Here is a 24,788-nt window from a genome sequence, read left to right as displayed (position 1 = left end):
CGTGAGTGCATGTCTAAAAATGGAGTGGAACGCAGCCCGGATTTCACTCATACTATATAGAACATTCATTTTAAAAGTCGCAAAACAAGTTCAAATTCAAATGCAGTACCTAATCAGTATGCGATTTCAGTCCTCATTTGCATTTTATGTAAATACGTAACATTCTCAGTACTGTTTGTAAAGATGTTGTGTTTAATGAGCTTTATTTTGTTTTACTTATTTATTATGTTTTATTAGAATGTAATAGACTGCATTTATGCTCTTTTAATTCTACTGTTCATGAGCGCTCATCATGCGCCTGTTCCTTTAAGAGTCGCGCTGCCGTTGCGTAGGTCCTTCATGAATGAAACCACGTGACCAACCCAAATCATATGACGTCTGGCTTCAGCGCGAGAGAAAGAGGATCAACACGGTCTCAAATTCGCCGACAACAGCGTCAAACTCCCGCTGGATTCTCTTCGCTTCCACCAGACACCGTCATCTGCAGCGCCAGACGTTTCCTAACGCGTTCGGTGAGTGCGTCGATGCTGAATGTGTTTATAACGCGGACGAGAGTCGCTCGACTCAGACCTGTTTTGCTGAGTGTGCACGACACTGTGTGTGTATGTGTTTGCGCGTGCGTGTGAGCGTATATGTCAGTTTCTTTTTTTAGTGCAGAACCATTTACAAATATATACAAACAAAATGAGGAATTAAATAAAGAACATTCAGAATAATAGCACCAAAAAAGAAGTAGTGTTATTATTAATTCTAGTTATATTATTATTAATAATATTCTATATTATTATTATTATCGTTGTTATTATTATTAATTCTAAGTATTTAAATAAATAAAAAAATGTCAAGGGACTAGAATAAAAGTTATGTATTTTGTATTTTAAGAAGTTTCAAATATTCTACACCGTCTTTTTTGCAGCATCACAGTATTATGAATTAATTCTGGTTTATTAAATTTGCCTATTTATAGTTATGAATATTCATAAATAATTTAAATATGTAATTAATAACTATTATTCGGCAAGTTGTTCATAAATGGATTGTAAAAATATGATTTTAAAAAAAGCTATATCACTCAAAATAACTTTTTTTTCCCCCGTTATTTTTTTCCACACAACTACTGGTGATCTTTAGAACTATTTATAATCATGAATATATAATTTCCCGTTATATTTAACTACATATAGTTACCCTATCTATGTATTTAGCGATACTAGCAAATGGCTAATAATAAAATGGTGTTAATATTACAATAATTTATTAATATGTGTATTGTTTACTATATTATAATTATCAGTGTTCATAGGCTCATATACATATGTGTGCGCGTCACATGACTCCGCCGCGCGCGTTGAGCGGGACGCGCGTTTTAAAGGGCTCGCCGTGCTGAATCATCACGATCGGGTCATTCCGCTTAAAACCCGCCACACACGCTCTCTCTCTTTCTCTCTCTCTCTCTCTCTCTCACACACACACACACACACACACACTGAGCCATGATGACAGCGAACAGACAAAGGGCTCATCGATACACACTCACACACCCTAATCTGTGATCAATCAGCTGCTCAGATCGGCTCTGATCGTCGCTTTCGATTTGAAACATTTGCAGAAATCAGCGGGATTCGGCTTGTGTTATATTTAGAGAAAGAGAGAGAGAGAGTGTGTGTGTGTGTCAGGCAGAGGTTACACAGCAACACAAACGCACGCGCGCGCGCACACGCGAATCTCTGGATCTGAATAATCGGAACCTGCTGGTTCATCAGAACCGTCTGCGCTGGACACAGATCGTCCGGGTTCGAGGTGCGTTATTCTTTCTCTTTAGACGTTTTTGTCTGTTTTACGCGAGGCGAGGGAATTATTTCTACAGGTTTACACCCTTAGTAAAAGTACTGTGGCGGTACTATGGTATCAGGTGTAGTACTTTTTGTTATATGCTTCTGATTCGTGTGTCATGGTATTTTATTTGCCTACATTGACATCATTTCATGGGCATCTGTGTCGTTTCGAATCGTTCCAAGGTGCTTACGAGCCCTAGGTAGGGAACACATTAGGGTTTGAGACCACAGCGAACAAAAATGTATGTTCTAAGAACGTTTTGCTAGCGTTGACATTTAGATCAGAAAACGACATTTTTTTAATGTTCTCTGGTCGTTCAAACCGTCGTTTTTTTAAAAAAGGTTTTTTTTTTTAAAGCGCGGGAACATTCCCTTATATCATTTTCCAAACATTGGGACGTTACTTTTGAAAGTTCTGAGAACGTTCCCTGTTTGCTGAGACAAAATAAAACACATTTTGTTTTTTGTAGAAGACGCTAAAAGAAAGTACAAAAAGTACCATGGTACTTAAAAAAATATACCATGGTACTGGATGATATATCATTGTATTTGAATGGTACTTCAAAGAACACTATCTTTGTTTATCTTGACATATGATTTAACGCCCTGTTCTATTCATGTTGTGAACGAGAAACTAGTTTTGTGGAGCATTTGTTGAATTCCGTTACCGCGCGCGCGCTCGGAATCATGATATCAGCGTGATTTCAAATCAGCGCTGCTGAAAATCATCATATCAGCGGTATTAATGGGCATTTGAGCGGATGAGGAAGATGCTGATTCATCAATCGCTGGTATTTGTTTGACGTGAACCCGGGCACCGGGGCGTCATGGCAACACGGCACATCGGAGCGCGCGGAACCGGGTAGCTTTCGAGGCACGGAGAGAGCGCGTGCATCAATAACAGCAGCGCTGCGCGTTTCACTGTGTTCAGATTGATGTCTTTATCAGTTGCTTTTACACGTGTGTAGACACAAATGACAACAAAATATAATTATATATAGCATGCACTTAGTATGTGTCTTTTTTTATAATGTTTACATTACATTTTTACATTGATTCAGGAAAGATATGATTAGAATACACGCATATCTGCTGCTTGTACTTGTGTATTTGCTTTACAGACCGTTTGTTCTTATACATTTTGTTTTTTAAATCAGCTTTTGTGGTTTCGTACCATGGTAAAGTGATTGTTGCTGAGCCTAGACAGCATTTCTGGGCATCAGTCCTGCTCAGCATCATCACAGATACTGACCTCATTGAGATTTTTAATAAAATTGCTTATGGACGGTACATTTTTGTACAGCATTACCTTTTATATTTTGCTGCCAAATCTCACTCTAAAAAAATGCTGTGTTAAAAACAACCGTAAGTTGGGTTGAAAATGGACAAACCCAGCGATTGGGTTGTTTTAACCCAGCGGTTGGGTTAAATGTTGCCCAACCTGCTGGGTCGTTTTATTTAACTCAACTATTGTTTAAAAATGACTATATGGCTGACCTAAAATGAACCCAAAATAGGTTGGAAATTAAAAATCAGACACATAATTACTAGAGGCAACAATAATAATCAAAAGGTGAACATTTATTAATAAGCAATTTAATAAATGTTTATTGTTTCATTATTATTCATTAAACTTATTAATAAATGTTCATATATTAAACATATTAATATTAATTTCCAGCATATTTTAGGTTAATTTTATGCCAGTCATATAGTAATTTTTAAACAATAGTTGAGTTAAATAAAACTACCCAGCAGGTTGGGCAACATTTAACCCAACCGCTGGGTTAAAACAACCCAATCGCTGGGTTTGTCCATTTTCAACCCAACTTGTGTTTTTTAACCCAGCATTTTTAGAGTGCCATTTCTCACCGTGAAAATATTAGCAGGCGTTAAACTACAATCAAACAAATAAATTTTGACGTGAAGATTCCTGTATCTCAAACAGCACTAGCAACGCCAAGGTCATGGGTTCGAGTCCCAATGAAGTGCATGAACTGATACACCTTGAATGCAATGCAAGTCACTTTGGATGAAAGCATCTGCCAAATGCATGAATGTAAACACATCAGTGGTGTCCAAAACTGCTATCATGTATGTAATTAAGTATTTGCAAGTCAATCCAAAAGTTGCTACATGTCTAAAAAAGTAGGAGCACCATACTGGTGGTACCATTTTCTTTTGGTTAGTGAGATCTGTGTAACCATGTAAATCCATTTAGACCCTTTTAAGAGCCAGTTTACATCATTAACCGGAAATCTCCCAATAACAATTCCAGCTAATTGTGATATTCGGGCAATTAGAGTCTGAAACTCTGTGGCAGAGAGGTGTAATCTGATCAGGACTGTACTTTAGGCTGAAGATTCACTCTTAATTGAGCGCTGACTGAAGCTTATGAGTGAAATCTGCTGATGGTTGAGAGCAAACGAGTGCATGATTGAAGTTGTGGTGAACAGGAGAGTTTTTTTTTGTCTTTAAGGCATTCTCTGAAAGCGCTGAGACAACCAAAAAACAGTCTCTCGCTTGACAGATGGTGTTTGCGCTGGTTACTGGTGATCTTTGTGCTCTGAGAGCGAGCGAAAGACGTCGTAATGTGACATGGATGATGATGTCGGAAACAACTTGAGATGCGCCCGCCTCGGGTTAATCTTAAATAAAGGTGTAAAACGGTGTGATGAACGAGAGGAGGGTGGATTGCTGCACTTGCAACTTTTTAAAATGCGAGACTTGCATCACCAAAAGAAATGTGATCGTTTGCATTTACAGTAAGTGTTTTGCAACAGATTGCAGTTTCTGTTCTTCCTCTTTTTTTTTTTTTTTTTACTAACAGGTAGTTTTTCTCCTTTTTTTTCTTTCTTCCCCCAGCAGAATACTCTTCCTCTTATTCAGAGCGATGCGGCTGCATTAGCAGTAAGTGTGTGTGTTTTAGAGAAGACTAAAGTCAGAGCTGTGTGTGTGTGTGTGTGTTAGAGGACAATGTTCATATCAACCCCATTTGTGCCTGTTTGATTGCATCAGTTTCTTTGAACACATAATCTGTCCTGTTAGACTCTCTTATATCTTTAGTGTTTGCGGTACAGAAATGAAAATGAGGTGGGGAAATGTACTTAACACTGTTGTCACAATACCAAAATTATATGATACCTGACTAAAATACCTCGATACCGATACTAAATACCATGGCAAAAAAACTAAAATGGTAAATGTAATTGAATATGACAGAACTTAAAATTCATTGTTTTATTAATAAAAAAAACAATCACTTTTCCAGGGTGTTCCTGCGCTGCTTTTTGACCCTTCCCTGCCCTTTATTTAAAAAAATTATAATTACATGTCAGTGTGAACGTTCTTACAGAGATGGTTGCAATAATCACATTATCTAATATTTCGAACAGGTTGTGATAGGGATGGGTGACATGACCAAAATCTTGTTTCATTATGAGTCATTTCATATATTTTATAATCACAACATAGTTATTTAAATTTATTTTATCGCTGTTACTAAAGCAAAGATGCAATCAAACAATATTACACATTCTATATAAGAAAGATATAAATGAAAAGTGTTTTACATTTTTCAGGTAGGCTACAGTAGGTCTATTTAATAGTAGCAATTGAGTAAGATATTAAAGCTGCAGTCAGTAAGTTTTGCCTCTTTGTCGCCATCTCTGTTTGAAACCTGCAATTGCAGTTATTTGCGGAATTATCATCTTTACGTGGGCTGTGCCTCAGCGAGGATGAATCTAATGTTTGCTGTCAGTCACCACATCGGTGTGGATACTGTACTTTGGAAACACAGATTCTACGTTTCGGAAGTATGACCAAAATAAGAATTTCATCTGAACAAGTAACATGTCTGCCACTTTTGTTCTGACCAACTGAGAAAACAAAGCATTACAATAAATCGCGCTGCCAATGGTGATTAAATCTAACGATCGCTTAGCTCATATCACATCAAACCGTGCAAATAATTAGTATTGTTATACTTTGTTCTCCAATTGTTAATGTTAACAACATCAGCATTGCGTGACTATGTGTATTTAGTGTGTATTAGCGTTACCTGTAGGTTTCAATTTCTGTAGCCACTCCACAGTGCGAAGTCTTTTGCTTTTTGACTACAGGTGAATCTCCATTTGTCACTGATGATTGTCATTTGGACCTTTCTGGTTTACAGTCCGCCATCAAAATAAGTTTAATTATTCCAGCTGTTGTGAGAAAAGGCTATAAATGATCCGTCACCTGTAGCATCCTCACATGATATAGCCTACTAGCCGGGACTCCTTCTTCATGTAAACAGACGTGACGTAAGGGGCCGTTCACATATCGCGTCTAAAAACTTGTGGAAAGTAGGAAGTTCCTCTCCACGGGGAGTAGGAAGTTTCAGCAAAGGATAAAATGATTTCTAGCCCTTGCATTAGCTTTACTACTGGATATATTTATGGAGATGAGATGTAAAAACCACCCTGTACAGCTATGATCAGCTGTTCGGCTGAGATTTCGATGTTTTGTTACGGAAAGGCCGAAGTTGATCGGTTGGTTCTTGTCACATGACCTGCGGTGTGCTTGCGGCATTCTGAAAAGCTGACAATTTTTTTCATCTCGATGCGCCTGGAAAATCGCGTCGCTTCCATTATGGGCGTGCCTGCCGCACGGCTACTTTTGGAATAACTGACTTGCGCGCGAAAAAGATGCAATATGTGAACGGCCCCTAATGACGCAAAGACGAACGCCGGCATGCTCGAATTTCCCGCGGAAACACACCAGTACTGATTTTATTATAAAACATTATTACAAGCTTACTGTTGTGAATCGGGCTAAGGTAATGAGATAGTTTTGAACACTGGCTGGTTATGTACTTGCTCAAAAAATCGATTTTGGATCATTTTTAACCAACAAAAGTTACAGACTGCAGCTTTAAATAATCTAATGTAAACAAAACCTGCATTGTCTTCACTCTATAAGTTAACTATACACTGATTCTTAAAAAAATATGTTAAAGTTATAAACATTACTCACACAGACAGCAGCTGGTTTATTAGGCTACTGTCACTTTAAGACCTGCACGGACCCAAAGCACTGGAACACATCCGATTTCCTTTTCAACTGTTGTGTTCACTAGTAAAGACTCCCAAGCAGTGTTGCCAAGTCCGCGGTTTTCTTTAGCACTGTTGCCGCGGGTTGTTTTTCATGTCCGCGGGTTGAAGCGTCCGCAAATAAATTGATATCTAGACTTTGGAATGTGAATTTAACCAGGGGAACCCTGCCAAAAATACGGATTTTATCCCCCAGAATGTGATTTTTACCCCCCTGAAATGTAATTGGGCTAGTTTTGAGTATCAATTAGGCAGGTTCTGTTGTTAAAAAAAAACCTGGCAACCCTGCTCCCGACTTAGTCAACTGTGTTTACGTGAATACTCGCCAGGATGTGCATTTTAACATATTTTTGCCCATTCAAGGGCAATAATCCGCAAAAGAGACCTGAAGCTGCGATCGCATGCTGTCTATATGTGGCTTTTGGTGCGCGGCTGCATGCGCTTCAGGTCCGAGTCCGGCAGCACGAGTGTCCCACGCTTTATTTTCTCATGCATGGATGTTTCTTTGTTGCTTTCTTTGTCATGTGCTGCGCGGATATATTTTACTCACTGCAGGTAGTGGAAGCAGAGCTCTGCACAGATGTCCTGCTGTCATCCACTGACGCAAATTAAAGGGTTAGTTCACCCAAAAATGAAATTTCTGTCATTTATTACTCACCCTCATGTCGTTCCAAACCCGTAAGACCTTCGTTCATCTTCAGAACACAAATTAAGATATTTTTGATGAAATCCGAGAGGTTTATGACTCGTCCATAGACAGCAATATAATCAACACTTTCAAGGTCCAGAAAGGTACTAAAGTCATGTGACTGCAGTGGTTCAACTTTAATGTTATAAAGAGACGAGAATACTTTTTGTGCGCAAAAACAAAACAAAAATAACGACTTTATTCAACAATATCTCCTCTTCTGTGTCATTCTTATGTCTCATTCGACTCATTATTGGCCAGCTCCTGCGTCAGTATCATACACATGCATCGTGCTGATCACGTGATCAGCTTGGGCCAATACTGAGCCGGCATTCGGACATAAACACGGAAGCCTTCACTCTGCTTACTGCGGTAAGGATAATGACAGGGAAGAGAAGAGATTGTTGAATAAAGTTATTTTCATTTTGTTTTTGGCACACAAAAAGTATTCTCATTGCTTCATAACATTAAGGTTGAACAAACAAATATGAATATATTCATGACAGAATTTTCATTTTTGAGTGAACTAACCCTTTAAGAAATACAGCTCTTATTAGAATCCTGTCATCTACAAATAAAATATCATATCATACAGTTTTTAATAGCAGGGTATCGCGATACTTTTCTAGTACCGGTATATCGTGCAACACTACTTAAAACACAGTGTACTAACTAAACAAGCTTGACATATTTCCAGCTATTTGCCTGTTCACACTGATATATGCCGTACAAATTACAGTAATCAAAACAGATTTTTGTCAAGTAAAAAAAAAAAAAATTGTTAAAAAAAAATCAGACGGAAAAATGTATACATTTAATTAAAAAAAAAAAGTCCCTTCTGATATTGTTGTACATTTTTATTTATTTTTTAACTCGACACATTTTTTACTGTAAATGTATGGCATACATATACAATATAGTAAAATAAAAAGGGAAAATGTATATATTATGTAGTAATAATAATTAAAAAAAATGATTTTTTAACTATTTTTTTTCCACCTATTTATGTTTTTACTTGACAATCTGTTTTGATTACTGTAATTTTTATATATATATATATATATATATATATATATATATATATATATATTATATTATTTTTTGCTTTTTTTTATATATACCTTTGCTAAATTTAGATCTGGACATGTTGTTCTGAGGTTTTGTGAGATTCACCGCTTGTTTGCATCTCAACAGGAAGTCAATTGCAGCTGGTCTGAATTTGTCCTATTTTGTCCAAACATCCTTAATTCATTAGAGAAGGATATTTTTAACAGGAAGTTGTCAGTGTGAGTGATGAGTGTTTGTGTCTGAGCTGGAGGACAGGTGTCCTTCAGAAAGTCTCTCTCTCTTTCTCTCTCTCTGTTCTTCTGTTTAATAAATATCTCTCGCTCAGGCTTATGAGGACAAATGAACATTGTTCTGTATTCAGTGCAGGAGATGAGCCTGAGATTTATTACCTTCTGTGGGGGAATCGGTGAGACACACACACACACACATACACACACACACAGCAGCAACAGTTGTTTGATGTTTGTGTTTGCTCTATGAATTCACACACATTAGCCTTGACGTGTGTGTGTGTGGAGGGTTGATGAAACTCCAGGAAAGATGTTGAGCTGCGTGTGTGTGTGTGTGTGTGTGTGTCTGTGCTGCATTAGCAGGTGCTGTAAAGAGTAAACACACACTCACACGCAAACACACACACACACTCAATGATCATTAACCCACTGCTGTGTGTGTGTATTCATCTTTATGGCTGTGTGTAATAGCGGGTCATGCACAGACAGAGATGAAGGTTATTTGAGGTCAATGTGTGTGAGTCTACGCCCTCCACCACACAGAAAAAAATGTTTTTACTGAGTTAATGTAAATAAAGAGGAAAAAGTGTGTGTTTTGGAGGAGGGAGTGTATGTGTGTGTGTAGATCAATGGAGTCTATTTTTTTCATGGCCTCTTTGAGCAATGATGAAATACGCTGTAAGATACAGCTCAAGTATAGTAACGCAGCGCCTCAGAACAGTGGCATAGTTTTAAAGACAGATACCACGGGAATTACACGCAAACCACTGCAGTCCGAACATTAGAGAACGGGAACACGACAAGCACAAAACAAACTCCATTTGTTCATTTAGATGAAAATTTGAGAGGTGTTTGTGCTGCTAAACCTGCAGGTGTTATGATTGTTTTTCGGTTGCAAACTGATTGTTTACTAGTCGAAAACTCAAATTCCTCCTTCAGTGTGCATCTGTGGGATTTTGTCACATGTATCTCTCAGCTTGAGGATGCCCATTATGCCAATATGTGTTTATATTGGCTGTTTTTTTTATTTTTTTATCAGGTTGACTGGTATGAAAAGATTATGCATTTAGATTAAAATATGAGAGGTGTTTGTGCTGCTAAACCTGCTGCCATGATGCATATGGTTGCCTGGACGTTGTTATTCGGTTGCAAACTGGTTGTTTACTGGTCAAAAGCCTGCAGATTTGACACCATGGGATTTTTTTTTTTCAACTGTTTTATGGTCTAGTAGGTGAAAATGGTGCAACTTTTAATCTCTCAGATGCTGTGAGGATGTTTTCCATGCAATTATGGATTTTACAAATAAAGTTTTGAAAGATAATTATCAAAGCTTCACATTCAACTGGAAACTTTTCTTGGAAACGTATCTGCCGCAGTGAAGTATGGATATTCATAATGTCTCCTGGACTTGATGGCGTTCTCGCTCTGCCTGGAGTCGATGTCTTCCAGTTGCATCATCCCGGCTGCGCTTTGCTGCAGTTTTTACCCGCAGTGTTGAAGTGTTGCTCGCTCTTGCAATCTCCACCCGCCCAAAATGAACCTCCGAACGAGTGAAATCGAGACAGAAAAGGAGAAAGCTCGCTTCTTGTGAGATTTACCTTTTCGGGCAGGTGTGACGTGTCTTTGTTTAGCTGTTTAAAGTTTCTGTATTTTCTCTGAAGTCTCTTGTATGCTGGTGTCTTTGAGGACCGTCATCAACTCTTTACACAAACACTACAGAGGAAGGAGGACGTGATGTCCAGAAGAAGCTGAGCCAAGTGTCCTGTTTGAAAAATATCATGATTTTGTTTCTTAGCGTTGAGTTATTAAACAATGCAGTAGTCAGTGATTGTCTTCTTGGTTCTGTGTTTTCTGTCTCTCAGCTGGTTTGAGGCACATTTTGAATTTTACAAAACTTCCGCTCTTGAGTTTATAATAATGATTTGTTACATTTATATAGCGCTTTTCTGGGTACTCAAAGCACTTTACATATGGAAGGGGGAATCTCCACAACCACCACCAATTTGCAGCATCCACCTGGATGATGCGACGGCAGCCATATTGCGCCAGAACGCCCACCATACACCAGCTTATTGGTGGAGAGGAGACAGGAGTTTATGGCTGCGAACCATAGAACCGTATGGTAAAATGTTGTGAAATTTGGCACAGAGATAAAGGACAGTCTGAACATAAACCACAGCAATTTTGGAGCCTCTAGCGCAATCCCTCTAGCGCCACCAACTGGCAGTACATAGTGATAAAAAAATCCCCATCAATGAAATCAGTTTTTTGCAACCCCAGGGTCCAGTTTTGTTTTTGTTTTTCGCTTCATACACTATAAAAAATAACGTGTTGGCTCGACAAAAAAAAAATTGGTATTCATTTTTTTGAGTTATGACAACTTTGAGTGAATTTACGTTTAACCAACAAGCTACGCTGAGTTAGAGGAACTTAATTTGTAGCATAAACACAAATTTTTAAGTTGATTACTTAATTTTTTTTTTTTTTTTTTTTTAAGTCACTCCAACTACTAAAGTTGTAGGCCTGAAACCAATTAATCTTAGTTCAAATCAACAGCTATCATAGCACATGCTAACATAACTTATTTAGCATGTGTATTTAATGAACAATTAAGATATTAAATTACAAATACATTGCTTATTGTAGCGTTACTTATTGTAAGTGGACCTTATTTGTAAGCTTTACTGATTTTTATTTATTTTTATTTATGTTTATTATATTTTATATAAGAAAATATGATAATTTCAAAATATTTGTGTATATTATTAGAGATGCACCGATATATCGGTCAATAATCGGTATCGGTTATAAAGACAACCGATATATCGGTGTGTATATAAAGAGGGCAGGAAAATGCACTGAATTTGTGCTTTGTGTAAAGAAAATGCTAAGAAACCCAGTTTGATGTTCAATATTACTAGTAATTATATGAATTAATAACATTCAGAAAGTTAAGAAATATTATTTTAATCTCCAGATTTAGTTAATGTGTGTTAATATTAATTTGAGTAATGTGTTATGTTTATAACTGATACCAGTTATTCTGAAACAAGTTGATGAAATGGAGAGTTTTTATTTGCATTTCTTTAAAAATATAATGAATAATTATTAATTATAAAGAAATTATCATTAATTTTAAAGAAGGTATAAAAGGCAGAACCCCCAAACTATCGATTTCGGTATCGGCAGATATCACTCTGAATAATCGGCTATCGGTATCGATGGAGAAATTTAGTATCGGTGCATCTCTAGAAATTATGCTTAATTTAACAAATATACTTATAATATTATTATTTTCTTAAAGGGAGCATCATTTCAATAAACAAAATAGATTCAAAATGAAATCAAATTAATCAAGAATAATAAACTAATACATAATCAGTCTAAATAAAATATATATTTCTTGTTTATTTTGCTAAATAAATGCAAAGAATAGTGATATTTAATGACAGATTTTATAGCATAAACGCAAATTTTTGAGAGTTGTAGCCCTGGAACTAATTAATCTTATTTCAGTTTCAATTCAACATGCGAACATAACTTATTTAACATGTACATTTAATCAACAAATAAGATATTACTTGTCACTGGCATTAGCGCAGTCATTGCTTATAGTGTATCTACTCTTCAGCACAATGGTATCCACAAAAACCTTTTTAAATGCCAAACATAACAGCATTAAACTCTAACAGCTCTTTCCCTTCACTAAAAACAAATAAATTAACACTTAATTTCAACATTTATTCTCCTTTTCCAGTCCTGTATGCAAAGCACTGTCTAATTTCTGAAGTTATCAACACAATTTCATTAAGTTACTATAACCTAATTTAAAAAAAAAAAAAAGCCAATTAACGCAGAAATTTGAGTTTAAATTACAGACGATATTAAGTTGATGTAATGATCAACATTATTATGTCAACAGAAAAAATAATGTTTAAAAAAAACAATAAATTAGAATTTTTAACTTGCAACCATGCATTTATTTAAGTTGTGGTAACAAGTCCCCTGAATTACTTTTTAGAGTGTATTTTACTACATTTTAATCTGTTTATCTCATGAAAATAGCCGTAGTATTTGGCATAGTGTTGAATTATAAACAAACAAATAATTCCCAGTGCGTATGTGAGTGTCAGTCTGTTTTCGAGAGGTGTTTAACCACAGATATCTGTCGTGACTTTTTGCTGCTTATGTGAAAGTTGTTGGAAAAAGATGCAGCGGTCACATGCCCGTTTTCTCGTGTCTTGTTCGAGCGTTGGTCCTATTCAAGGAGACCTGCTGCATCTCGCTCTTTCTTCCTCTGCGTGTGATATTTATGTGTTGGCGTGTCTGTGTTTGTGCTGACCTGCGACAGAGCAGGAGGGGGAAATAAGATTTAGTTAACTTATCTGCGTGTGCCTCGGAGAACCAAATTAACCCACGAGTCTCTCTGCTGGAAAAAGCCCTTACTATAAAAAACAGGCCTTCCTGACGGAGCAGTTTTTCTGCTGCGGTGAGGAGATTTCTCTCACACACTACCTGAGACGGGGAAGCGTTTCTCTCCTCCAGCGCCTCACCATCATTCTCTCGTCTTTCACTCGTCTAATTGCACCTTTGAGTTTTCCTGTCGCTCTCACGCTGATGCTTTTACTTTCCTTTCAGCCTCTCGTAGTTTCTTGTGTGTCTCGTTCAAGACTCACGGCTCTGATATTTCTGCCTCAAGTAGATGAAATGTCTTTAGAGGTGTATTGGAAAGTGAAGACATTTCACTGGTCCTCACTAGTTAAAAAGGCATTTTTTTTTATTTTGTAATTGGTAGGGTTTTTTTCAGATCAATCCCTTTTAAAAGTATGTGTGTGAAGTGTTTGTACTAGTACTAGGAACTCACCAAGACGCCTTCTGTGTTGCACAAGAGCGTTTATACAGGATTAACAATACTAAAACTGGATGAACTTCTAGGAAAGGCCCACACAAACCTTTACTCACCTGTGAATCTGTTTCCTTGAATCTCAGACTGGTGTGTCAGTCATGTGACCACACTCTCACATTCCTGCAGACGACGATCCATGGCTGTCCAGACCCGAACATTAACATCAACCTTCATACAGAAGTAGGTCAGAGAGACGGAGACCCACTTTCTGATCAACCATCATGTGCTGCTGCGAGCCACTGGCTAATCTTTATGAAATACTGACACACACATAAATGCATATTTTTCACATACATTCTCCATATTTTTCAGACTTTTGATGGTATTTGATTTTTAGGTAACACTTTACAATAAGGTCTTATTTGTTAACGACATCAGTTAACATGAAATAATGATAAATAGCTCTAAAGCATTTCATAATCTTAGTTAATGTTCATTTTAACATTTACTAGTGCATTTTTAAAATCAAAATTTGAATCTGTTAATATTATTTAATGGACATGAGCTGATAAATACTTTAACATATACATTGCTTATTGTAAGCGTTACAGATTTTTATTTGTTAATGGATTTATATGTTTATTATATTTTATATAAGAAAATATGATAATATATAAAAATATTTTAAGTTGACTTATTGATAATTTATTCTTGTTTAACATTTTTAATCTATTTCGTCATTTGAAATTATGCTTTCTTTAACAAATATGCTTATTGTTATTTTCTCAAAGGGAGCATCATTTCAAGCAACGAAATAGATTCAAAATGTTTAATGAAATCAAATAAATCAAGAATAATAAACTAATATATAATCAGTCTAATTAAAGGGGACCTATAATGCCCCTTTTCACAAGATGTAATACAAGTCTTTGGTGTCTCCAGAATGTGTCTGAAGTTTCAGCTCAAAATACCCCACAGATCATTTATTATAGCTTGACAAATTTGCCCCTATTTGGGTGTGAGCAAAAACACAGCGTTTTTGTGTGTGTCCCTTTAAATGCAAATGAGCTGCTGCTCCCGGCCCCCTTTCCAGAAGAGGGCGGAGCTTTAACAGCTCACGCTTCGGTTGCTCAACAACAACAAAACTGGAGAATCTCACGCAGCCAAAATGAGGATTGTCAGTAACTTTTGCCATGGCGTTAGAACTGGTATACCGTTGTTGCTTGCGAAAACAAAATGATGGTGCCGTGGGTGGAAATGTGCAGATTAAGGGGCAGTAATATTATAATAAGATCCCCTTCCTACGTCACAAGTTGAGGGAATTTTGAGTGGCTCGTTTTTTTTACATGCTTGCAGAGAAAGGCTTGCTGAGTTTTCCTTTTTCACGTTTTCTGGGTTGGTAGATGCACCGGGGACCCGATTATAGCACTTAAACATGAAATAAGTCAGATTTTCATGATATGTCCCCTTTAAAATATATATTTCTTGTTTATTTTGCTAAATAAATGCAAAGAATAGTGATATTTAATGACAGATTTTAGGAATCTTAATGTCTAAAACATAAAATAATGATGATATTCAGATATACAGGCCGTATTCTCTGTCTCGACTGGAGTCTGCGCAGGTTTGATGTCTGCGAGCTGCTGAAGGTCTTGCAGCAAAACTTTTTCTAATTGCAGGTTTTCTTGCGTCGGCTGCTGCTGAGTTCAGTTCTTTTCCTCCCCTTCGCTCGACCCCAATCCCGCCGCCCTCCGCTAAGCTTCACAAAATGTGTTGAGGAGGCAGTTTTGACCTAGAGCTTCCCAACAACCCCCAGCGCTCGCTCTCTTTCCTCACTGCTTTCTTCATCCGTTCTTCATTCTCTCACTTACACAGTTCTACGAGTTTTGCTTCTGTGGTTGTTTTTGACTGAAGTTTGTCGAACTGCAGATGATTAAATATCCTGTACTGGCATTAGGGGTGGGCGACACACCGATAGACAGGATTAAATTTGTCAACAGGTAGAGATTTTGGACTATCGTCTCTATCGCAGTTATGCTCACGTGACGTTGCTGTGCTGTGTGGTCACGAAAGCTTGTCATTTGCATGCGTTATAAAGCATTGCGGTTTAAAAACAAGTGATTGAAGCGCAGTAAGCAGCGAAAGACAACTAATTTTGGTATATGCACACGCTGTCTGAGAGACTGTTTCTGATGTGTGCACACGAAGCCGCTGCTCATTGAGCGCTTGAGTGCTGAACAGTTCTTTTTGGTCTTGAATGGTTAAATACACATACTTATATCATAATGACCATCTTTGCAAGTAAACGCAGTCATTTATGTCTTAAGTGAACGTAAACAGTTGAGAAAGAAAACGCAGTTGGTCTTAAAGTGACAGCAGCCTAATAAACCTGCTGTCGTCTGTCATTAATGTTAATCAATGTTAATCATTAATGTTAAACAACAAAAGAGAGAATCTCTCACTGCTTTTTTTGTCTGAATCACTTTTTTAACTTAATCACTTTTTAATTTACATACTATGGAAGCTTGTTTCTGCCACTGAATAAAAAATAAAGATAATTGCGACCTTTTTATCTCACAATTCCGACTTTTCTCGCAATTTGCGAGTTTACATCTTTTTCTCAGAATTGCATGATATAAAGTCGCAATTGCGAGTTATATAGTCAAAAGTGTGTGATGTAATCTCGGTAAACTCGCAACTGCGTGTTTATAAGGTCAGATTTGAGTGATAAACTCAATTGTGAGTTATAAAGTCAAAATTGAGTTATAAAGTCAGAATTGAGTGATATAAACTCATAATTGTGAGTTATAAAGTCAAAATTGAGTTATAAAGTCAGAATTTGTGTGATTAAAAAGTTGCAATTTCTTTTATTTATTTTTATTCTGTGGTGGAAACAAGCTTCCATAACACACACACACACACACACACACACAAACATACATATATAAAACATATATATTTTACAGTATGTATATTTTTGTGAGGAGATCTGTTTTTTTTTTTTTTTACAGAGGACAGAAAAGTTTATATGAAGCAAAATCCATGTAACAGGAATGTTTTGTGCTGAATACAAGTTAAAGTTTGTTTGTAAGGTTGCTTGTTTGCTCAAACTGATGTAGTGTAGATGATGACTTACAGCGACGCATGTGTGATCGAGCTGAAGCTGATCTGATCCTGAAACCTTCTCTCTGTCTCGTTTGTGATATCTTTGGGTCAGTGAGGAAGAATCCCTCATTACCACGGCAACAGCAGCCCTCCTCATCCTCACACACACACACACACACACACACAGTCAGAGGACAGCGTAAGTCCTTTATCAGAGTTAATGTGTTTTGTGCGTCCAGCAGCGGGTGTCCTTCTCCTCTCAGATGAATATTAAACAGACTGTGTGTGTCATTATATTAACCTGTGTGTCCTCTGAGGAACTTCTGTGATTGCGATCAGACGCCCTTCATCTGTCTGAGACATCAGCACATCACAACCACACAGACGTGAATGATTGTAAAGCTGGTCGCTAACTTTATATATGAAGTGCGACATTAAACATGATCATTTTTAATAGTCTGATCCTCTCAGTAAACGAAAGCTCTTCAAATCACCAAATTAAACGTTTGGTTTAACTACAAAAATATGTTGCTACTGTAATTGTATAATAAAATGTACTTACCAAAAAATAGTAGTAATAATACCATTTAAATTATAAGAACAACTACAACAAATATTTATTTTAAGCAATATCATGCAATCAAGAGATTTTTCATCCATGTTGTAAAATTCACAGCAGCACTTTATTTGACAAAATTTAATGTCAGTAATTGGTAAATTAATTATTTTCCTTTGATTACATTTTAAAAGATTGAATAGGCCTAAATTGTTGAAGTTTTATGAATTACACTGATTTGATATGATTCTAATGACTACAATTTAATTAAAATGCAATCCAGAAAAAATGAAATAGGAAAAATGGAATAACAATTTAATCAATCTTTGTACCCTATGAAATCAATTTAAAAGCTTTATGAGTTCAATTGAGATATATATATATATATATATATAATATATATATATATATATATATGACTAAAACTTAATTGAAACAGAAAAAATAGAATTTGGGACAAAAAATAAAACTGATTTTATAGTGGCCTACTATATTAATTGCTGCAACTCGTTCATCTGTTACTACTATTTTTCTGTTCTATTCATTTTTCAATTAAATAATGTAAAATACAGTTTATTGCGATGGTTCAGTGTTTCTCAGAGTGACTTTTAAGTTATTTTGGACTCTGCCTGTATGTCAATTTCTAAAGAAAATCTGAAGCTCTTTAAATATTCCGATGCTTTCTTGTGTGTTTGGTGGGAGGGGAAACACAAGCTCCGCCCACTCATATTCTCTCTGATTAGAGTTACTGTGTGTGTTTGTACTGTAAGGCATGGCAGGCGTCCTTCAGTCTTATTTGAGTCTGTGTGTGTGTGTGTGTGTGTGTGAGAGAGAGTCATGTAGCTTCCCCTGCTGATGTTGTGACTTCCTTTGATGTGATTCTATTCATAACTTCAGGATTCATGACAGGGTCAGAGGAGCCACTATCTGTCTCTCTCTCTCTCTCTCTGTCTGTCTGTCTTCACAGAACTTACATACACACCATGAGAGCCGTCTGTCTGTCTGTCTCACCACTGACAGGAGGGTTCTCTCCGAATCAACTTCCAGGAAAACACACACACACATTAGGGATAGGTCAGGATGGTTAACTAGTCACTTAGCCAGGTCATCATGGGGTTTATTTATTTTTAGCCTAATTACTTAAATAATGAAGCCTAATTATGCAGGGCCTCCTTAAGAACGATCGATTTGTTGTTCAGAAAATCCACTGACTAGGTGATTTTAACGGTGTGTTTTGCTTTTACACTTAATGCATTAGTTTCTGTTGTGCAGCACAGAAAATTAAAAAATGATTTGGTGTAAATTATTTTTTTTCTTTTGATTAATTTTTAGAAGGTTGAATAAATTATTGCTTTATGAATTCAGTTGATTTGATATGATTTTGATGACTATATTTGAATTCAAACGGAATCCAGAAAAATTGAATTGGGAAAATTAAAACCGACTTCATAAGACACAAAAATTGATTACATTTTGAAGTTTTGTGAATTCAATTGATTTGATGTGATTTTGATGACTAGAATTGATGAAAACAATGATTCAAATGAAATAAAAACAATGATTTTGGTATAAATTATTATTTTTTGATTACTTTTTTAGAAGGTTGAATAAATTATTTCTTTATGAATTCAATTGATTTGATGTGATTTTGATGACTAGAATTGATGACAAAAAAATTAATTGGGGAAAAAAATGGAATTTGAGAAAATTAAAACTATTTCAAAAACAATGATTCAAATGAAATTAAAAACAATGATTTTGGTATAAATTTTTTTTTTTTTTTATTACTTTTTATAAGGTTGAATAAATTATTTCTTTATGAATTCAATTGATTTGATGTGATTTTGATGACTAGAATTGAATTAAAATGGAATTTCAGAAAAATTTAATTGGGAAAATTAAAACCGACTTCATAAGACACAAAGATTGATTAAATTTTGAAGTTTTAGGAAATCAACTGATTTGATACGATTTTGATGTCTAGAATTGAATTAAAATGCAGTCCAGAAAAAATTGGGGGAAAAAATGGAATTTGGAAAAATTAAAACCATTTCATAAGGCACAACATTTTTTGAAGTTTTATTTAATTCAATTGATTTGATATGATTTTGATAACTAGATTTTAATTAAAATTGAATCCAGAAAAATTTAGTTGGGGAAAAAAATGGAATTTGGGAAATTCAAGCTGAATTCACAAGGCACAAAGATTGATTAAGTTTTGAAGTTTTGTGAATACAATTGATTTGATGTGATTTTGATGACTAGAATTGAATTAAAATGGAATTTCAGAAAAATTTAATTGGGAAAATTAAAACCGACTTCATAAGACACAAAGATTGATTAAATTTTGAAGTTTTAGGAAATCAACTGATTTGATACGATTTTGATGTGTAGAATTGAATTAAAATGCAGTCCAGAAAAAATTGGGGGGAAAAATGGAATTTGGAAAAATTAAAACCATTTCATAAGGCACAACATTTTTTGAAGTTTTATTTAATTCAATTGATTTGATATGATTTTGATAACTAGATTTTAATTAAAATTGAATCCAGAAAAATTTAGTTGGGGAAAAAAATGGAATTTGGGAAATTCAAGCTGAATTCACAAGGCACAAAGATTGATTAAGTTTTGAAGTTTTGTGAATACAATTGATTTGATGTGATTTTGATGACACAAAAATGGAATGGAATTTGATAAAATTAAAACTATTTCATAAGGCACAAAAATGTTGGTTGTATTTAATTCAGCTGATTTGATATGATTTTGATGACTAAAATTTAATTAAAAAGGAATTTTAAATTGGAAAAAATGGAATTTGATTGATTAAGCAAGCATATTTAAAGGGTCATGAAACCCTAAAACACATTTTTGAGATGTTAACAGATATGTACAGGTTGCACATCAATGTAAACAACTATAGCACTCATTATTAAGGGAAAATGTGTTATTTTTTCGGAGCCATTTCGTTCGTCCATTTTTAAAAGCAAAGTTGAACCAACGTCATGAAAAGTGAGGTATATGCGTTAATTCAGACTGGTGATTGGAGAGTACGCGTCTACGTCATCAGTTTATGAGCTTTTCTCTGCATTATTCATGAGAACAAACACTTTTAATCCAATCACTGCGCTGTATTACGCATGAGATCGCATTACAGAATTCAAATGTCACAAAAGCCCGTTTCAGTGTTTTGTTTGCGCTCTTCAGACACATGTAGTTAGTGTTTGTTTCCTCAGTACAGCAACACAAAAGTGTTAGTGGAGAAAGTGTGTTTCAAGTTTTTATGGACATATTTCATATACTCTGGTGCTCCAAACATGAAGCAGTATCGTGTATGTGTGCATATTTCCTCACATCTTTTCCAAATGAAATATATATACGTCTGATCATGAACGCGTTTACATGATGAATTATTATTCTGATACACAGAAGACAATGATGTAGACCGAAAATTCAAAGAAGAATGGACAAACAAGTAACTATGCCTTTATATATTATATAATATATATATATATATATATGTGCTCCCAACTGTTTTTTCTCCGCTCATATTTTAATATTCATGTCTCTGTATAATGTGTGTTGCAGGTCTGTGTTTTATTGGTTGTTTTCTCCCCTCCTCCCACCTTCCACAGCTGTACACGCCCATTTCTTGAGTCTTTTTCAAATCTGAGGTGTGAACGACCAGTGCTGAAATGGGGGGTTTCGTGACACTTTAAGAAAAATACAATTCTTTGGGTCAAATGTTGATTGAGCAAGTTTTTCTGATGCTTTTTTAATTTCCTGTGCTGTGACATTCATGTCTGATTCAGGATCAGGTGAACTGCTGTGTAGGAATGTGTAGAATCATGCTCGCCGTATCCCATGATGCCGCTGGGTGGCGGGAACAATGACAACTCTTCATCACACTGTGCGCCCTCAAACGCCTCAATGGGAGTCATTGTAGATGTGTGTGTGTGTGTGTGTGTGTGAGAGAGTGTGTGTGAGTTTTTTCTGATTATTCTGCCGGATGAATGACGTAAAAACACAGATGATGGTGTGAGGACTGGTTTTGCTTTTGTGATGGAAAAGATCATTACAGTTAATTCAGTTTTCATGATAAACTAACATCATCTTGTGATTTAGAGGCATGACAGCGTTACGACACAGATATTTTGCTAACACTTTACAATAACGTTCCTTTAGTTAACATTTGTTAACTACACTAGTAAACAAGAACGAACAGCGAACAATACTTCTACAGCATTTGTTAATATTAGTTTTACCATATTTACGAATGTACTACCAATCTGTTAACACTAGTTAATACACTGTGAACATGGAGAACAAACAATGAAGAATTGGATTTTTATTAACTAACATTAACAAAGATTAATAAATATTGAAAAAAAAAAAAAAAAAAAATTTAATATTAAATATTTAATGTTAACTTGTTTAACCTTATTGTGAAGTGTTATTACTCTCTCAGTGAATCGGTTCAAAACATACACCAAGTTGGGTTTTAATCCACCGATTTGGGTTGTTTTAATCTACCGATTGGGGTGTTTTAACCCATGGATTGGGGTGTTTTAACCCACCGATTTGGGGTGTTTTAATCCACCGATTGGGGTGTTTTAACCCATGGATTGGGGTGTTTTAACCCACCGATTTGGGGTGTTTTAACCCACTGATTTGGGGTGTTTTAATCCACCGATTGGGGTGTTTTAACCCACTGATTTGGGGTGTTTTAATCCACCGATTGGGGTGTTTTAACCCACCGATTTGGGGTGTTTTAACCCACCGATTTGGGGTGTTTTAATCCACCGATTGGGGTGTTTTAACCCACTAATTTGGGGTGTTTTAATCCACCGATTGGGGTGTTTTAACCCACCGATTTGGGGTGTTTTAACCCATGGATTGGGGTGTTTTAACCCACCGATTTGGGGTGTTTTAACCCACTGATTTGGGGTGTTTTAATCCACCGATTGGGGTGTTTTAACCCACTGATTTGGGGTGTTTTAATCCACCGATTGGGGTGTTTTAACCCACCGATTTGGGGTGTTTTAACCCACCGATTTGGGGTGTTTTAATCCACCGATTGGGGTGTTTTAACCCACTAATTTGGGGTGTTTTAATCCACCGATTGGGGTGTTTTAACCCACCGATTTGGGGTGTTTTAACCCACCGATTGGGGTGTTTTAATCCACCGATTGGGGTGTTTTAACCCATGGATTGGGGTGTTTTAACCCACTGATTTGGGGTGTTTTAATCCACCGATTGGGGTGTTTTAACCCACTGATTGGGGTGTTTTAACCCACTGATTTGGGGTGTTTTAATCCACCGATTGGGGTGTTTTAACCCACCGATTTGGGGTGTTTTAACCCACCGATTTGGGGTGTTTTAATCCACCGATTGGGGTGTTTTAACCCACTGATTGGGGTGTTTTAACCCACTGATTGGGGTGTTTTAACCCACTGATTTGGGGTGTTTTAATCCACCGATTGGGGTGTTTTAACCCACCGATTTGGGGTGTTTTAACCCACTGATTTGGGGTGTTTTAATCCACCGATTGGGGTGTTTTAACCCACCGATTTGGGGTGTTTTAACCCACTGATTTGGGGTGTTTTAATCCACCGATTGGGGTGTTTTAACCCATGGATTGGGGTGTTTTAACCCACTGATTTGGGGTGTTTTAATCCACCGATTGGGGTGTTTTAACCCACTGATTTGGGGTGTTTTAACCCACTGATTGGGGTGTTTTAACCCACCAATTTTGGGGTGTTTTATCAACAAATAACATTTAATTAATTGCTTATTAATAATGTTCATCTTTTGATTATTATTGTTGCCTCTAGTAATTATGTGTCTGATTTTTAATTTCCAACATATTTTGGGTTCATTTTAAGCCAGACATATAGTAATTTTTAAACAATAGCTGGGTTTGTCCATTTTTGAACCCATCTTGGGTTGTTTTTAACCCAGCATTTAATAATTACCTAAATATTGAGAAGTATGTTGAATATGAATATCATAGGATTGGTAATGGATTGTAAAATTATGATTTTTTTTTTTTTTTTTTTCTCCCAAAAACACATTTCTGTTTTTAATTAGACAGCGTTTGTGCGCGTTGACTGCAGTGTTCGATTGGTTTGTTCATCGTTTGATTCAGACGGTTGTCGTTCATCGGGGTTTGGGTTTTTTGGAAGGGATCCCGTTTTCCTCTGTCTGTCTGCTCGCCCTTCACCGGCGGCTGGTAATCCCCTGGACCGCGGCCCAAAACACACTTCCTTATCATTGCTTCTCCTTCCTCTTATTGGCTGCAGCGAGACTCGAATGCAGAGAAGGTGTTGTAGAACATTAAGCTCCCAACCGCCAGAACCACAGAGGAAGTCTGAAACAGGAAGCCGTGGGTTCAAAGTTATCACTTTCACTAGTCCAGTTTGTTTTTTTCAGAGTAAGGTGCCTGGTTCCTTTCACACGTGGCAGGAGATATCAAAACTCTTTTGCTTTCACTTGCTGTTTCTCATCATAAGCATCATCCTTGAAGTCATGCGCAGCTCTATTCCTTAATTAAACTTCATGTTCTAGATTGATTCCCAGTTCTAATGTTTGTTTTGTAGATCTGCGTGGCTTGGCAGCGGTTCCTCGTGGCATGACGACCACTAACAAAGGAAACAAGGCCTTGAAGGTGAGCGGTCTGTCTTTACCTCTGATTTCTCATGTTCCTGTTGTTAATGATCAGTCGATCATCGTTTACTCCCTCATCCTGAGTGTTCACGCTGCTCTTGTCAATATAATAAAAGTGGATGATGAATTTGACTGAAAAACACCATAAAATCATCATAACTGTATTGAACATTCTTTTAAATTAGTCATGAGGTGGAGTAAATGATGACAGCATTTATATGAGTTTCCATTAATTAGTAGGGTCTTATTTTTCCCAAATTTTCTTTTTCATGGAGTCCGTTTTAATGGTTTAATTTAATTTTAATAATCAAAAAGCACGTCTAATCAGTTGAGTTAATAAAACTTTAGCAATTTAATCATTTATTAAAATTTTAACAATAATTTTTCTGGATTCTGTTTTTATGATTTAATTAAATTTTAATAATCAAACAATAATCAAATAATCAAACTAATTACATTTTTTTTTAAATATATGAATATATAATATTTTTATTGAATATACAAATCAAAATATTAAATATGTAATTTTTAAACAATTGTTTTTTTTTTAATCAATTTAATAATTTTTTTAAAATTTACAAACAATTCTGTATTGTCTGTTTTAATTTTTCTGCATTACATTCTAATGGTCTAATTAAATTTTGATAATCAATTAAACATTTTAAATATATAATTTTAGATTTATTAGATGATATAAAGTATTT

General features: G+C 35.9%; 1 protein-coding gene across 4 annotated transcripts in view; it reads left to right on the top strand.

Moving 5' to 3' along the window:
* The first annotated feature begins 328 nt into the window (after positions 1-328).
* mafgb (v-maf avian musculoaponeurotic fibrosarcoma oncogene homolog Gb) overlaps positions 329-24,788 on the top strand; it is a 31,991-nt gene continuing 7,531 nt past the window's right edge. For 2 of the 4 annotated variants that reach the window (XM_051911681.1, XM_051911682.1), the window contains exons 1-2: positions 329-512; positions 24,018-24,085. In XM_051911681.1, the coding sequence (XP_051767641.1) occupies positions 344-512; positions 24,018-24,085 (237 nt within the window). In that variant the 5' untranslated portion in view covers positions 329-343. Of the gene's footprint in view, positions 513-1,166; positions 1,801-20,847; positions 20,894-24,017; positions 24,086-24,788 lie in introns of those variants that run through there. The other 2 variants (XM_051911684.1, XM_051911683.1) reach the window with 2 other exon arrangements.

Source organism: Ctenopharyngodon idella, chromosome 11 (genome assembly GCF_019924925.1).
Source record: "Ctenopharyngodon idella isolate HZGC_01 chromosome 11, HZGC01, whole genome shotgun sequence".
In the NCBI taxonomy this organism is placed as follows: Eukaryota; Metazoa; Chordata; class Actinopteri; order Cypriniformes; family Xenocyprididae; genus Ctenopharyngodon; species Ctenopharyngodon idella.
The sequence above is the reverse complement of the archived record's forward strand: the minus strand, read 5'-3'. Positions and strand labels throughout refer to the sequence as shown.